The sequence below is a fragment of the Lytechinus variegatus genome, chromosome 1 (assembly GCF_018143015.1).
Source record: "Lytechinus variegatus isolate NC3 chromosome 1, Lvar_3.0, whole genome shotgun sequence".
Taxonomy (NCBI): domain Eukaryota; kingdom Metazoa; phylum Echinodermata; class Echinoidea; order Temnopleuroida; family Toxopneustidae; genus Lytechinus; species Lytechinus variegatus.
Genome location: NC_054740.1, coordinates 21,683,047 through 21,698,695, shown reverse-complemented (window position 1 = coordinate 21,698,695; position 15,649 = coordinate 21,683,047). Strand labels below are relative to the sequence as shown.

Below are 15,649 nucleotides of genomic sequence, written 5' to 3'. Positions count from 1 at the left end.
TACTATTTCTCATTTGTTTAGAGAGAAAGTGGCAAAACAATTTTAATCAAACTATTTAAGAGTACAGCTAGGAATGTGACAGAGGGAGATAGAAAGAGAGGGGCGGAGAGGCATGAGAACAACTCCTAATCATGACAATAGCTCTGCTCCATGATTGTATGTCCCTATTTAAATGTAAATGAACAAAAGAATATAGTAGATTAATAAGACGTATTGTGTACCTTACCATACCACTAATGCTGGTCTGACTGAATCATTGACTATCATATAATGAGCACTCTAAAAGCCAAGGGTCCCATAATACAAAAGATTGTGATCAATTATACTGGCCAATCAAGATCATTGTCATATGCAGATTGTCAACATACCAACTTTCATCCAATCAAAATCATTGTAGTATGCACAGATAATGAAACACATCACTTGTCGTCCAATCAAAACTGTTATTGAATTATGCAACTGATAACAAATCTTCATGTCACAACCTGACATAATGCAACACATACATACATATTGATCAAATAAGCTATATGATTAAACATGACAAGTTTGTATCGATATAACAAAAAGAAATCTCTGAATACAAACAAGATTTTCACATACAATTAGTACTATCTTATGCCGAAGAAGAGGGAATAACAATATGATACACTTCCTAGGGTATAAAGTGATAAAATAATATTGATCTCCCCGCATGGAACTCTATATCATCTATTTTTACGATAGCTGTTAATGATTATTAACAGTGATAACACAGTTTATAAAGATACATTAATCCTTAGAAAATACTCTTCCTGAACAAAAATAATAATAATTACATTTATATAGCACTTATTACACTTTGTTTCTAAGCGCTTTACATAGCAATTATTATTATTACCCCGGTCATCGCATTCTGACATGCCCGCGCACAATGAATGCACATTCTCCACTCCCTGGGGAGCATTCCAACGAGGGTTCCACTACTCAATTGCTAGGCATACTACATAGGCTTTCGCATCCTATTGGGTACCCATTTAACAAATGGGTGGAGAGTGGCAAAGTATGGATTAACGCCTTGCCAAAGGATGCTAGGCCATGGTGGGATTCACGATTAATACATTAATTAAAGCAGATTCTCACAATCATATTTTCAAAATTTTCTTCAAAAAATAGCATGTACAATTACCTGCTATAGTCTCACAATCATATTTTCAAAATTTTCTTCAAAAAATAGCATGTACAACTGCCTGCTATTTTATATAACAAATTGATTGTCATGTGCTCTATTTTTAAGTGGCACAGAGAAACACCATTGAGAATATTATCCTGTCATTTCAGCGAATCTGTAATTCGCTTTAAAGAGATAAATATCACACACATGATTTTCTTTTTTCCTTTGATGAAAAGTTAACACCACTATATCAGGTAACTGGGAGCAAATCAACGATTAATATTAAATTAGCTCATTTTACTGCCATTGTTTCTTTTCCCATTATCGACATGCTTTAATCACTCGACATTTTTTTCAATGTATTCTCTTTTACTTGAACCATGTTAAAAACACCATTACCTTGGATATTATTTACTTTTCTGGCCTGAAGAAGCGATTTCAAAAATCTATTACTGGGTTTTTTCTCTGGTTTGATGTGATTGGTCATGACTGGATCCCCCCGTATCATCACCACGCCGACAGGATTCACCATGACGCTGATGTCATCGTCAGGAAGGAATGTACCGAGGTCCTTGGATTCAAAAAGGTCTCTGACTTTATAACCTGATGGGTGACTGAAGTTCAGTTTGGAGATGGTGAATGTATAGTTATATGGCATGTCTGTTCTTTCGCTGAAGATTACTGCTGCAAATGAACCCGAAGACAGAGGCTTTGTCCATACTGAAATCTTTGCACTTGTCTGTAAAGAGTACAGGGGATCATTCAGAATATTGTTGCAAAATAAGAATATAGGACATTCTCTTATTTATGTTTAACTCACAAAAAAAATCTTAATTTTGAGAGAAAAAATATGCATACCCCGGTATGTTGAACAATCTTGTAAACAGACTCTTGATTAAGTTAATTATTCAACTAAAGTGATTTCAGTCTAGTGGGAAATTCTTCCCAACAAAACTGCTATTACTCCAATTAACTTGTGAATTTTTCAATTCAATGTTTAGTGCATGTTTAATCAAATGAATTTGACTACAAACTACTTAGCAATAATAGTATTCTATCCTATTCATAACAGTTGTTTCTGTAGACCCTATTTAATTTGGTGAATTTGGCTCTATCAGTTGCAGTACACAGCTAGTTTCTAAATTTGGGGTTGACATCGAATGCAAGCAGCGCACAGTGCTAGTGTACTGTAATGTGATGCTTCAAAAATGGCAAAAGGAAAGGAAGAATTCACTGAAAATGATCTAAGTTTCACAAATAAAATATGCAGCAAATTTTATACAAGCTTGCCGAACCACGTCAGCCAGTGCAGCATACCACATGCATGCACTAGCACGCACGCACAGCAGACGTTAACTTTTTCCCATAAGGCATTGCGAATTTTAGCCCATCTGCTGCAACTAATAGGTGGCGCACTGTAATTTGAATCCACCAAACTGTATCAGCAAGGATAGATCTCTTACCGTTAATACTCTCTTTCCCATAATTCCCAGTGGATCCTGGTTGACAGCAATGACTTCTTTATTCTGTAAGATCTCCTCTGCCCAGGGAGCTAAGGTTCGTAGATCATTTGACATCATTAACTGAGCAGCCAATATGGCCCACAGTGCCATCTGAGCACGAGATTGATCAATGCTAAGGGCGTAGTCTCCAACAATAAGCTGAAACGAATTAAAAGATAAAAGCAAATAACTAGCAGTGGTAAACATTAGAGGGAATAATTATACTTGCTTGTATCTAGCAGTTTTATTAAAGGGGTCCTAAGGCAGTTCCATGACATCTGCTCCGATGAAGAAAAGCAAATTATGAAAAATCTAACCTCCAAAACAAAATAATCTGAATCCTCATCTTCACATTATCCTGAACCACCAACTCTATTACAATCATAACTCTAACCCTATGCCCTGTGTCACCCCACCAGGTGCACTCACATTACTCCTATTTTAAGATCCTTACATTGGCTCCCTGTAAAACAACATATTATGTTCAAGATTTTGTTGTTAACTTTCCACTGTGTCCATGGCTCTTCTCCCCAGTACCTCATTTCACTGATCAAAAGTTATACCCCTTCAAGATCCTTACATTCTTCCTTTTCCAATTCTCTCATTACCCCCAAAGTTTCCAAAACCTGGGGGGGAGATCATTTGTTCACTCATCCTCCAAGCTATATATAGCTTCCCTGAAAGCATTAAACAGTGCTTGACCTCTGAAACATTCAAATACCTTAAAATATTTCACTTCAGTTCTTCTTAATTCCTTTATAAATTTCCTAAAAAGCACCTTGAGCACCCTACAGAGTGGATTTGGCACGATATAAGTCTTAATTATTATCATTATTATTACTTTTATAATTATTATAAAGCACTATACTCAATAAAAGCATATTTTCCCTGGCTTTAGAAGAGCAGCAGACCTTCTGCATTTCAAGGGGAACCTGATCCCCATTCATCTCCTCTTGGTAGGGTTCAGTAAAACAATGCATGAATTTCTTGTGAAAGGATATTAACATATGGGATAAGATTTGAACCCCTGATCCTCAGATTGAAAACAAAACAGGTGTCAGGACCACTACACCATGAGACCCCTATTTCAAAACAGAAGGATATGATGTTCTTTTTTTCGTTTGTTATTTCCAAAAGTGTGCTACATTAGGGACTTTTTTATTTTCACATTCACTAGTAGACATGATGCATATATTCCAGAAATATGAAAAATAAACCAAACTGAAAAATGAAACATAATTACATGTCTACTAGTGGACATGAAATTGAAAAGATCCTAATGTGAGGTGTACTTATTACTTTCTTCTTAATAGTTAATTTATTGTGATTTATATATGAATTTTCTATTTACTTCTTTGAAAAAGCAAGCAGTCAATGTGAAGAGTGCCACATAAATACAAATATTGTATTGACAATATCATCATCTTCCCTTTATATAATTACCATATCAGGGTCACTATAACTACCAGGTCCAGATACATTGGTGAATAAGTCTTGATGAGAAATAAAGAAATTGATGATACTCTGAACATTCGTCCAGGAATCCTGAATATCGATGCCGTTACGGAAGGTGTTGCAGGTCTTGGCGATGATGCTGAAGTTCTAAGAGAAAAATCAAAGGTTTTGGTTATAAATCATATGCCCTCCATATTTTTATTGTTGGAGACAATTTGTGATAAAGTAAGAATATCATTCAAAAGCAAAGTCTAACCCAACACAAAGTGGATTTGAAGATACTGAAAAAAATCAGGCAACCATAATGCTGATAAATTTCGTCAAAATCGGAGGTAACAAAGGAATTATGAAATTTTACAATTTTGCTTAATTTCACTAAAAATCATAGGCACAACATAGGTGATTTGCAAATGAGAGTCTGTGACTATCATACAATCACCATTTCTTTTATATTTTATTACATGAAATCTCTTTCAATTAGTGCTGCAAGTCAGGCGGCATGTTCGGGTTCGGTTCGGCAGGGTTCGGCAATTTTTTTCCGAACTTTGGTTCGGTTCGGGGTTCGGCAATAAATGCCAAATTAAATTTAACATAGACAATAAAGATCGCCGACCTACTAACAAGTATACTCTGGGAAGAACTGTCATGTATTAATAATAAATTTTGTTTCTAAAAAGAATAGTTAAGATAATTGTTGAACTTTCTCTTATTTTAATAAACAAAAAATAAGTCATTTCTACTTTCATTTTTCAAATGAAAATAAAAAAAATCAAAAGAAAAAAATAGTGATAACGAGAGAATCAGGACAGAAATAGAATTACAAAGATCAGAATATTTTTTTCACGATTATTTCATGTAGCTATAATCATGATCGATTACGATGTCATTGCCAACGCAGCTTCTCAAATTGGAAAGTGTTGATCGGGAATGTCGAAATAGTAGACAAACAACCTCCACTCAACTATTATACCGGTAAAATTCACATTCCAAAGAATATGAGTGTTTTAGAAAGTCCCTATTTCCTGAAAAGTGGTAAAATCTGGTCAATGAATTACTTTAAAAAGATAAAATATCAGTCCATTCTTGGTCCAGAAAGATCGACGCTACGTGACTTCAAACATATTTCTAACACGAAAATGAGTACATGGGACTGTACTGGGTATTTTAGTGTTGTGAAATCACTCGGTGTTGATCGTCAGAACTAAGACGGAACTGATAATTAATCATTTCATTTTCAGTAATTGGCCAGATTAAACCACTTTTAAGAAAATACTGACAATGGAAAAACGTTTCAAGTTTGGAATACGAATTTTACCTGTATAATAGCAACCGAGAGCAGGTTGTTTGGACTTCCTGTTTCAACTTTCCTTACCAACCATTTCTGGAACATCGATCAGGGAACATGCGTTGATTTTGTTTAAATTTTTATCTTTTTTGTTTTTTTCACCCTCATTCCTTCATCTCTTATTTATTTATCTTTTATGTTAATATGGAAATTTCAGAAGGTGGAATATATATACTTTACCATTACTTTGTCAGTCACAAGGAATTAATTTATGTCTTTTCAATTAAATGTACATCCGATTACAGCAATACGTAATTCAACTACACTTTTTAACTGAGTTAAGCTTAAAATGTCCCCACATTTTATAAGGAAAAAATATATTCATGTTTAGGCCTGGGACGATTGTTATTATTACCATTCGATTATTTCCTGGAAAAATAATTGAATGATTCGATTGTTCGTCGGGAATCACGTCTTTTAAGTCACAATAGTTGACCTACTTTATGGTGACCCCCCCATGAAGAAATCTCCATCAAAGTCACATGTTTAGCATAAATGAGGCCCTTTTCCCCCTTCTCCATGATTTTTTATATCAAAAGAAACTTCATGAAATGAGATTAAATCTTTCAGTTTATTGTTCCAATGAAAATCTTTCCTAAATCAATACTGGTACCCTGGTATTATGCATGCATCCCTCCAAGTGCCACACCCCTGCATATAAATGAATCAGCCCCGCCGAGTCCAAAGACGTAAACAACTCATTCATGAAGTATATTCTTTGAGACTGAGCCCAGGTGGAGCATTTCACTTGAAAAATTTCATCCCTTGCCCACACCATGTCCCCGCCTCCACTTGTGGCACTGTTCACGATGCTACACATGTATTTAAAAAAATATTTCATTTGAAATACCTTTCAAAATTACGATTTTTTATCATTTGAACCCACATGTATAACTGGGTCTATTTTTGGAGACTAGTCGAGAAAGTACTGGTGAAGGCGGGCGCGTGTTGGAATGTAGTTTTCATTGTGTGAGGGGGATATAAAAAAGGTTGCATTGTTCTGAAACATGAAAGAAATTCTCCGGCTCCCACCCCCTATCCTTCCCTCTCTCTTTCCCTCACACGCACACACACACACAGATGGGGGAGGGGTCAATTTATTTCTGAAGTCATGACCTTTCCTGATAATAAAGGGAACCACATGCCTTCCGCTTCTTTGTTTCCCAAAGTTTCATTGGCTATCCGAAGGTCCAATCAGCTCAAGTGAGCTGGTTATGTGTTTACTTATTATTGTGCACGCACACAATGACTTATTTTGTGTATGAGGGCAAGGTCGGGTGGGATTAACATTTTCGGAGCGCTATCATGTTGGTATGTAACTGTGAATGTGATACAATCATTGATAATTTTTGAAACATTACCTCGGTAACATAATTTTTAAACCTGTAAAAAACAGCTGTCATCTTTGTTTTCTTGTCATTTTTATTATTATTATTTGGGTATTAGAGTTATGCCAACGTCATAATCGGGATCTGCCGAACATTCGATTAGTGTATATTTTGCTAATAGATTGGTGATTGGCGGCATGCCAATCGAACCATTCGATCAATCGATGTTTACTCCCAGGCCTATTCATGTTTATAAAAAAAAATGAAAATGATAAAAATTTAATCAAACACGAGACCGAAACTGTCATACTTTGTCATTTACGAGGAATGAATTTATGTCTGGTTCTTTTTCTTTATTAAATACAAAATGATTAGGTCCGATTACGATCACGATCGATTACGGCAATACGTAAATACACCACACTTTTATACCGAGTTTAGCTTCAAAATGCCCCCTCATTTTATCAAGAAAAAATATATTTATGTTAATAAAATATTCTTAAGTTGATAACAGTTCAATCAAAGACGAGATGGGAGCTATCAGTGGATTTTAAAAATATATTGAGTGGAATTCTCTTTGTGCACAATCACTAACCAATATATATTTTGTTTATTTTATAATTAAATCTATGTAGTCATCGCATTCACGCATTGCATGCAAACATACTGTTTTTTTACCGAACTCCCGAACCAGGCCTTTGAGTTCGGTTCGGTCCGGTTCGGAAGTGCCAAGTTCGGCGAACTTCCGTTCGGTTCGGCTGCAGCACTACTTTCAATATTGGCAGATTTATAAATAAGGAAGCAGCTTCATTGAATCAACACAGGTTGCGTCAATGACAATATTCAACATTCAACGAAGGATCAAACCATGTATCACATTATAATGAGAAAAAATATTTCATACTTCACATAATAAAATACAAAATAAATAGTCAGTGGGTGACATCATGTTTTCCCTCATTTGTATACTGACCAGCCAAACTTCAAATGTCATACTGGTAACTTTCTTATTCACATCCACATTTGACCCCCCCCCCTTCATTCAAATCAACTTTTTGTTAGATTGAAATAGCCCTTTAAATAAACATGAAACTATGTAACTTCTTAAGTCTTTAACCAAGCACTTAAAAAAATACTTTAAATGTCTTCTCACAAACAAACAAATTTCCCAGAATGCATTTTTAAATAAAACATTTATTAATTACAATAATAAAGTGAAATACAGTTTAAGACCATTTGGAATTGCAAACTTTAAAATCACTCTAAATGGAAGCAAATCCATCTCTTCTTTAGATGAAGGACATGGTTTTTTTGACTCGGCTCAAATCGATTATTTCTTGGATGAAATTTCCTGTTTTTCATTAAATGACAATGACATGATCAATATGATTTGATAGTCAAGTAAAGTAACTTACCCCACCAACATGGGCCCATTCACATGAATAAATAATAGGCCTTCCAGTTGCATTCAGAGCTCTTGAGAAATTCATGTAACCTGGATAACAGATAGAATAATATATTAATTCAATTTCAGTATATAAAAGATCAACTCCATCAAATCATTTCAATAACAGAGTATAGAAAGAGCAGTTAAATATTTAAAAGATTAGCAAAACCTGCTTCTGAATATGGTTACGGGATCATATGAATCACATACTTTAGGAATAAATTATTATTATAGTAATATGGATATTCAAGGGTTAAAATAACAGAAGGAAACTCTAAACCTTTGATGGTGAAAATTGTGAAGGTTACCTTCTCCTGCAAGTTCGCTGGATGGTGTATAGCATGCATCCATCTTGACCATATCAATACCCCAATCAGCAAAGGTCTGAGCATCCGTCTCAATGTGACCAAAGGTTCCTGGTAGTTTCTGACAGGTATAATATCCCATGGATTCGTAGATGCCAATTTTCAAACCCTTACTATGGATCTGAAAGTGATAAAAATTAAAAATAAAAAGGCATTGTAAAAATAATTCCATATTTGGCAACAATATTCCCATCACATAGTCAAGATGTGTTTTTTTTTTCATTATCTTGTTGTTCAACATTAGCTTTCTAAAAATTTCAAAATGATATACAAACTATCAAAATCAGCAGTGAATTATTTGTAGTGCACAATAAAGAGTCATTTTCAGGTACAAAGTAAGCTCTGATCTTTGACCCTGATTCACCAATAACAATCAGGGCCAATTACATAAAGACTGACAAGTGTCATAACTTTGTCATTATGGCAGCTACCATAGAAACATAAGCCACTGTGCCTTGTTACCATAGCAAAGTTTTAACTACAACTGAAAGTCATAACAGGCCCCTGATCATCATTCTTTGTTCATATAGATATGAGCAAAATTTTAACTTGATAAATCAGTTTTTAATGTATCATCAGAATGATTTGGGATGGACAGACAGTATTTCTTTTCTTCTTGTGATAATCATATCATCAAACTCAATAAATTTCATAATATGTAGTTGTTCATCATTAGTAGTACTCATGAAACTGTTATTCCTTGTTCGATTTTAAAGAAATTTTCAGTGTTTGGTTTGTATAATTCAAATCTATTTGTTAAAACCATATCATTCTCATCCTAGAGTACCCCTTTGTTAGGACCATTCAAATGAATGGTAGATGGAAAACAAGCATTCCACTTACATAATCAGCTAGAGCTTTGATACCACTAGGGAAGCGAGTGGGATCACCTAGGAGACGGCCATTACTATCTCTGCTACTAGCCATCCAACAATCATCCATGTTGATGAACTCATAACCTAAATCTTTATATCCTTTCTCAACTACTAAATCAGCCATGGTTTTATACAAATTTTCACTGTAAAGCAGAAGGAAGAAAAACAAAGACAAATGCATAGTGATTATGTAATATGCGTCCAACACATCAGGAGCTGGCTACTATCGTCTGTGAGATCACCATGGCTGCAATGTAGAAAGCAATTCTTACCAAGAGAATTTCATCAGAATAAACGTAGTCCAAATATAAGACTGACAAAAGTTTAATGAAACATCACAGCATGAATTCACAAAGGTGGTTTCGAACCCTTGATAGCACACCATGGTTTACGCATATTATTTACATTGATCGAACCTGCTTCTGTGCATATAATGTATGTATTATAATGAAGCAGTTAGCAGGTGACTCTGCTTAATCCTTTGGGATCAAAGAAATCAGGGGCCGATTGCACGAAAGGGTCTTTGCAAGAACCGTCTTTCGTGTCACCCATTTATTATGATGCGCTATGTGAAACCCATTTTAAATAAATTACCTGCAATCATATTTTATTCATCCATTAAAGTAAACAAAATCTTTGTTTATAAAATGATATGATATATCATGAAATTGTATACAAATCGATTTAAATGCTAGTTAACAAATTTCATTTGTTTATCATACATTTCAGAAATATAGCGCATCATAAAAGATGGGCGACACGAAAGACGGTCCTTGGAGAGACCCTTTCGTGCAATCGGCCCCTGCTCCACTTGGCAATTAAGAGAAATTTGACTTAAAAGAGGTTAATCACTTCTTCTTCTATATATTCTGGTCTAAAGCTTCAAGTTAGGTGACTGATTGTTCAACTTACGGAAAGCCGACTTATGCAGAGTCTACTGTAGTTTGCTTTGTATTCTTTGTCAAAAATCACTACAAATCCAACTATTCATATAGGCCTAATTATTTTCATCATTCCTTATAAAGAAAAAAATCTCTTAAAAAGAAAGAGCATACTCACCCAATGCAGTTGTCAGGGTCATTTACACAATCTGTGTTGCAGCGAAAGCGTTCCCATGACAACCATCCCATTGGTGGGGTAAGAGCAAGTCCATTATCAAGTGAATAGACACTGTCTATGCTCATGGTTAAGACCTGGGCTGCTACAATCATGGCATAGAACATCATTTTACTTCTCATCTTGGTAAATCTGTTCCAAAGAAAAATAAAAAATTTTGAGGAAAAAAGCAAATTGAATGCACCATGGCCATAGATCCTGATTCAGAATTAAGCTCTCAATCGGAGTTCTAAGCCTAGGTTTGGAGATCTTTGAAAATCATTTGAACTGCTTTGATTAAAAAAATAATAAAAAAAACCACTATCATATCATACTGAATATATGTACCTTTCATTAAAGAAACAAACATAAAATGAATGATAACTGGAGAGCTTTTTCATAAATAGATTTACAGATCTGTAATTTTTTGTTAAAAAAAAATTATTTCAACAAGGCCAGGCTGCATACCCAATTTGCAATGAGTTCACAATTTACCAATTTATATTACTTTTGAAATAGATGTCAAAACCTATTTTGATGGTTATTGCATTGTTGGTATTTTTTACAACTTGCTTGGCAAACAGGAAAGAGTTCCTTATGCACCCCCCACCAAAAATAACAAGAGATTGTTGAGACTTCCGCTTCTTACACTTCAGATTTTTCTATGATTTTTTCACTCTTGCTTACCTTAGTTGGGACTCGAACTCACCTCATTTTATCTGCAGTCAAGACCTCTTCCCGCTATGCTAGCGAGAAGCGCTGATACCAGAAGAGGTATTCTAATGATTATCAGCCGATAGTTCGACTAGTCTAGACTCACAGACCCTTGGCTTTACTGACTAAATAAACCGATGTCCATGAACAATTACACGAACTAGATCCTGCTTGAAATTTGACGGAATAAAGCCATATTTTGGTATGTATTTCGACTCCCCCATGTTCTATATTATTATAAATGTTCCCCCATGTTCTATATTATTATAAATATTAGGGCTAGATATATTATTCTGATGAACCTTCTCCATGTTTTTATTTTCAATTTTAGTGGGGTGCACATGGAACTCTTACCGACAAACGAAAACAACATTTGTTATTGCAGGACATGATTGCAGACATCGTCCCGCCGTCTCGGTCCCACTAGGCCTAGCCCTAGGCTAGCTAGCACTGTCACACATCCCCCTAACCCAAGGAACTCCCGCCCGCTATGCTGGCGGGAGCCCAAGATCGTACGTGCAATTTGGCATATACTCACCTGACAAGCGTGAAGTATGGTCAAAATAATTCTCCGAATAAATAGTTAAAACAGAAATCAAGCACTTACCACGATTATATGGATGATGGTCTAACGAGTGGCAGTTTTTCAGACATCTGGGCACAGACTGGAACCTCAAAAAACGAAAAGTTCTCTCCTTCTACCCCCGTCTCGATCGGCCATTTTGTTACAATTCATAACAAAAATGGCCGATCGAGACGGGGGTAGAAGGAGAGAACTTTTTGTTTTTTGAGGTTCCAGTCTGTGCCCAGATGTCAGAAAAACTGTCACTCGTTAGACCATTATCCATATAATTGTGGTAAGTGCTTGATTTCTGTTTTAACTATTTATTTGGAGAATTATTTTGATCACACTTCACGCTTGTCAGGTGAGTATGCCAAATTGCACGTACGATATCGGGCTCCCGCCCGCTACGCGGGCGGGAGTTCCTTGGGTTAACATCCCCCGAGCCGAGGGGCAATGCAATAGTGGGCCAAACGACCTGGGGCCCGTTTCTCAACACCGTCATAAGTCTAACTTCTTGACTAAATCGGAGATAGTGAGCTACTTGTCCGCTAACCGTTTCACGAAGCCCTCTTTACCAAGATCGGGTACAACAACCTCACTAAATATTTATGACACCTCCGAACCTGTCACAACTTCTTTCCTAATGACGTAGTGGCATCACGTGGGTAGACTATGACATGCAAAAGTGCCTAGAAATGTGAAAATTATAATCTTACGTAATCAATCAAAGATGTTGAAATTACATCAAAAACAAGTTGGATAATGCATTCTATGATCATTGTAATACAAAGAATCTACAAAAACTGTTGGTAATACTCCACAAAACCATTCATTTTGAAATAGTAAAATAATTTATTTGATAAAGATTCTACCACGTCAGGCCATCCATAAATGGACTCGTATTTGTCGTTTTCAGACCCCTATTAACATTTTGATAAATTCTATCTCTAATTTATGCATAGAATTTGTCAAATAGTAAGTTTCAGTATCTAAGATTTAATTTTAAAAGAAAAGTGTTAAACTATATTTTGATGATGTTTGGAATCGTAAAATACCGTATAATTATCATCATTTTACAACAAAAACCGTTATGGTTTTACTTTCGTAAACTATTAAAATTGGATATCCCGGGGGTACCCATCTCAACGTCCACATGTGATTTTTTAGTCACGAGATCAATTATTCATAATTCCATTTTCTCAGCAATTGAATGCTCAAGTCTTCATGGTCTAAGTATGTATGGTGCATAATATACCTGTGCTATTATTCTTAAAAGATGAAATTCCCAATTCATCACAATATTTGCAATTTTGTTATAATTTTTCTTTTTGACAATAATGCTATTTTGTGACTAAGGCTACGTCTCGTCTGCTCTTTTTACCGATAATATCGATATCAAGGTATTTTAGTTAGGAAGCCTTTCGAGAAACAGGTTTAGTAAGATTGGAACTAACTCCGTGGTTGGTGGATAAAGATATGACTAACTTGTCCAGGTGTTGAGAAACGGGCCCCTGGGGCCCGTTTCTCAACACCGTCATAAGTCTAACTTCTTGACTAAATCGGAGATAGTGAGCTACTTGTCCGCTAACCGTTTCACGAAGCCCTCTTTACCAAGATCAGGTACAACAACCTCACTAAATATTTATGACACCTCCGAACCTGTCCTAACTTCTTTCTTAATGACGTAGTGGCATCACGTGGGTAGACTATGACATGCAAAAGTGCTTAGAAATTTTAAAATTATAATCTTACGTAATCAATCATAGATGTTGAAATTACATCACAAAACAAGTGGGATAATGCATTCAATGATAATTGTAATACAAATAAACTAGAAAAACTGTTGTTAAACGCCACAAAACCATTCATTTTGAAATAGTAAAATGATTTAATCGATAAAGATTCTACCACGTCAGGCCATCCATAACTGAACTCGTATTTGTTGTTTTCAGACCCCTATTAACAGTTGGATAAATTCTATCTCTAATTTATGCATATAATTTGTCAAATATCGTATGTTTCGGTATCAATAATTAAAAATGTTTCGTTAAATTTTATTTTGATGACGTTTAGAATCATAAAAGACCGTATAATTATCATCATTTTACAAAGAAAAAAACATTATGGTTTACATTCGTAAACTATTGAAATTGGATATCCCGGGGGTACCCAACTCAACGTCCACAAGTGATTTTTTAGTCATGAAATGAATTATTCATAATTTAATTTTCTCTGCAATTGAATGCTCCAGTCTTCATGGTCTAGGTATGTATGATGCATAATTCACGTGTGCTATTATTTTGAAAAGATTTATTTCCCAATTTATCACAATATTTGCAATTTTGTCATAATTTTTAATTTTGAAAATTATGATATTTTGTGACTAAGGCTACGTCTCGTCTGCTCTTTTTACCGATAGTATCGATATCAAGGTATTCTAGTTAGGAAGCCTTTCGAGAAACAGGTTTAGTAAGATTGGAACTAATTCCGTGGTTGGTGGATAAAGATATGACTAACTTGTCCATGTGTTGAGAAACGGGCCCCTGGGGGCTACGCCTACGGCTACGCATCTGCTTTGGCTTAGGCTTAGCTCGCGCTAGCGCTCGCAGCTCAACTAATTTCCTTTAAAAATGAAATACGTTATTATACTTACTATTACTCACGAACAAAACAACTATTGATGCACGGTACACAGGGTTGATGCAACAAAAAGCAGCTTTATTTCAGTATGATTGAGAGGTTCGAAAGTTAGACCAAAACTGAGTTACCGGGCTGAGTTACACTTCCCGATTTTCGTCGTCTCCAAAACAATCACGTGATATGATCATCACATGATCAACGCTCGCCGCATGTGTGCATTTTGTGGGCGGGGCTTAGGGGGCGTGGTCGGGGAGTGCCGTCCATCGTGGCTCTTCGAGGATGAACTTTTAGTTAAGGTCAACAACTTCTAAGTATTCGAAGTAGACCACGGAGCTTGTTTTTATAGACCCCCAAAACAAACTGCATTTTAATAAAATACAGAAAAGCCCATTGCTATTGAGTATAAAAATGAACATCCAACAAAGTCCATGTTCATTTGAAGTATTAAAATCAGTAATGATCTTGTATGTCCAATAATGTTTTGGTCATTTTCAATATTCATTCAAGTTAGTTGCGCCAAGAAATGGACTCGGGTCTGTTATTTTCATCACTTTGGGCCTAATGGGCAAAGTGCCATATAAGTAATATTAATAAAAAATAATGCATTTTGTTCATATAGTTGCTTCCAAGTTTTGTTTGTTAGAGGGGTGAAAAGGCAGCTTAAGAATAACGGGTAATATCATGCCTTCCTATTTGTTTTCTTCTTTTCATCTCCCCTTTTTTTCTCATTTTTTTTCACGAATTGAAAGATCATAGGGTCAGCTATCCCCTTCCCTCTAAAGCATTAAATGAGATATAGAGGTAGGGGCACCTATGGCCATGATGGCAGGGGGAGATAAGGTGACCTTTTCAAATGAATTATTCGCTATTACCTTACCTTACCTTACCGCAAATACTGGAAGAATGCTGAATTAGCAGTCGAGCTTCCAGGTCTATCTTCTAATTTAGTCATCTTCCATCATGCTTCAATAAATTAAGGAGGCAGTGGGGCAAGTTGGTGAAAATTGACTTTTCATATATTGAACATGATTCTGCTGAATATCATTATGTAATTTAATTCTTTTATCTCAAGCAGACAGATTCCTCAATTTCAATGTCATGTTATTCAAATTTAATGAGAAACCTCAACTCGACTGGATATGCTTTTTATCCATCAGATCAACTA

General features: G+C 35.5%; 1 protein-coding gene across 1 annotated transcript; it reads right to left on the bottom strand.

Moving 5' to 3' along the window:
• Window positions 1-1,204: 1,204 nt before the first annotated feature.
• On the bottom strand, window positions 1,205-14,660 carry LOC121409186 (alpha-N-acetylgalactosaminidase-like). The gene is made up of 8 exons (XM_041601039.1): window positions 14,498-14,660; window positions 10,530-10,718; window positions 9,439-9,613; window positions 8,539-8,716; window positions 8,199-8,278; window positions 4,099-4,257; window positions 2,617-2,814; window positions 1,205-1,892 (listed from the first exon to the last, which is right to left on the bottom strand). The coding sequence occupies exons 2-8, from the start codon at window positions 10,706-10,708 to the stop codon at window positions 1,488-1,490; spliced, it is 1,374 nt and encodes a 457-aa protein (XP_041456973.1). The 5' UTR covers window positions 10,709-10,718; window positions 14,498-14,660; the 3' UTR covers window positions 1,205-1,487.
• Between the last annotated feature and the right edge of the window lie 989 nt (window positions 14,661-15,649).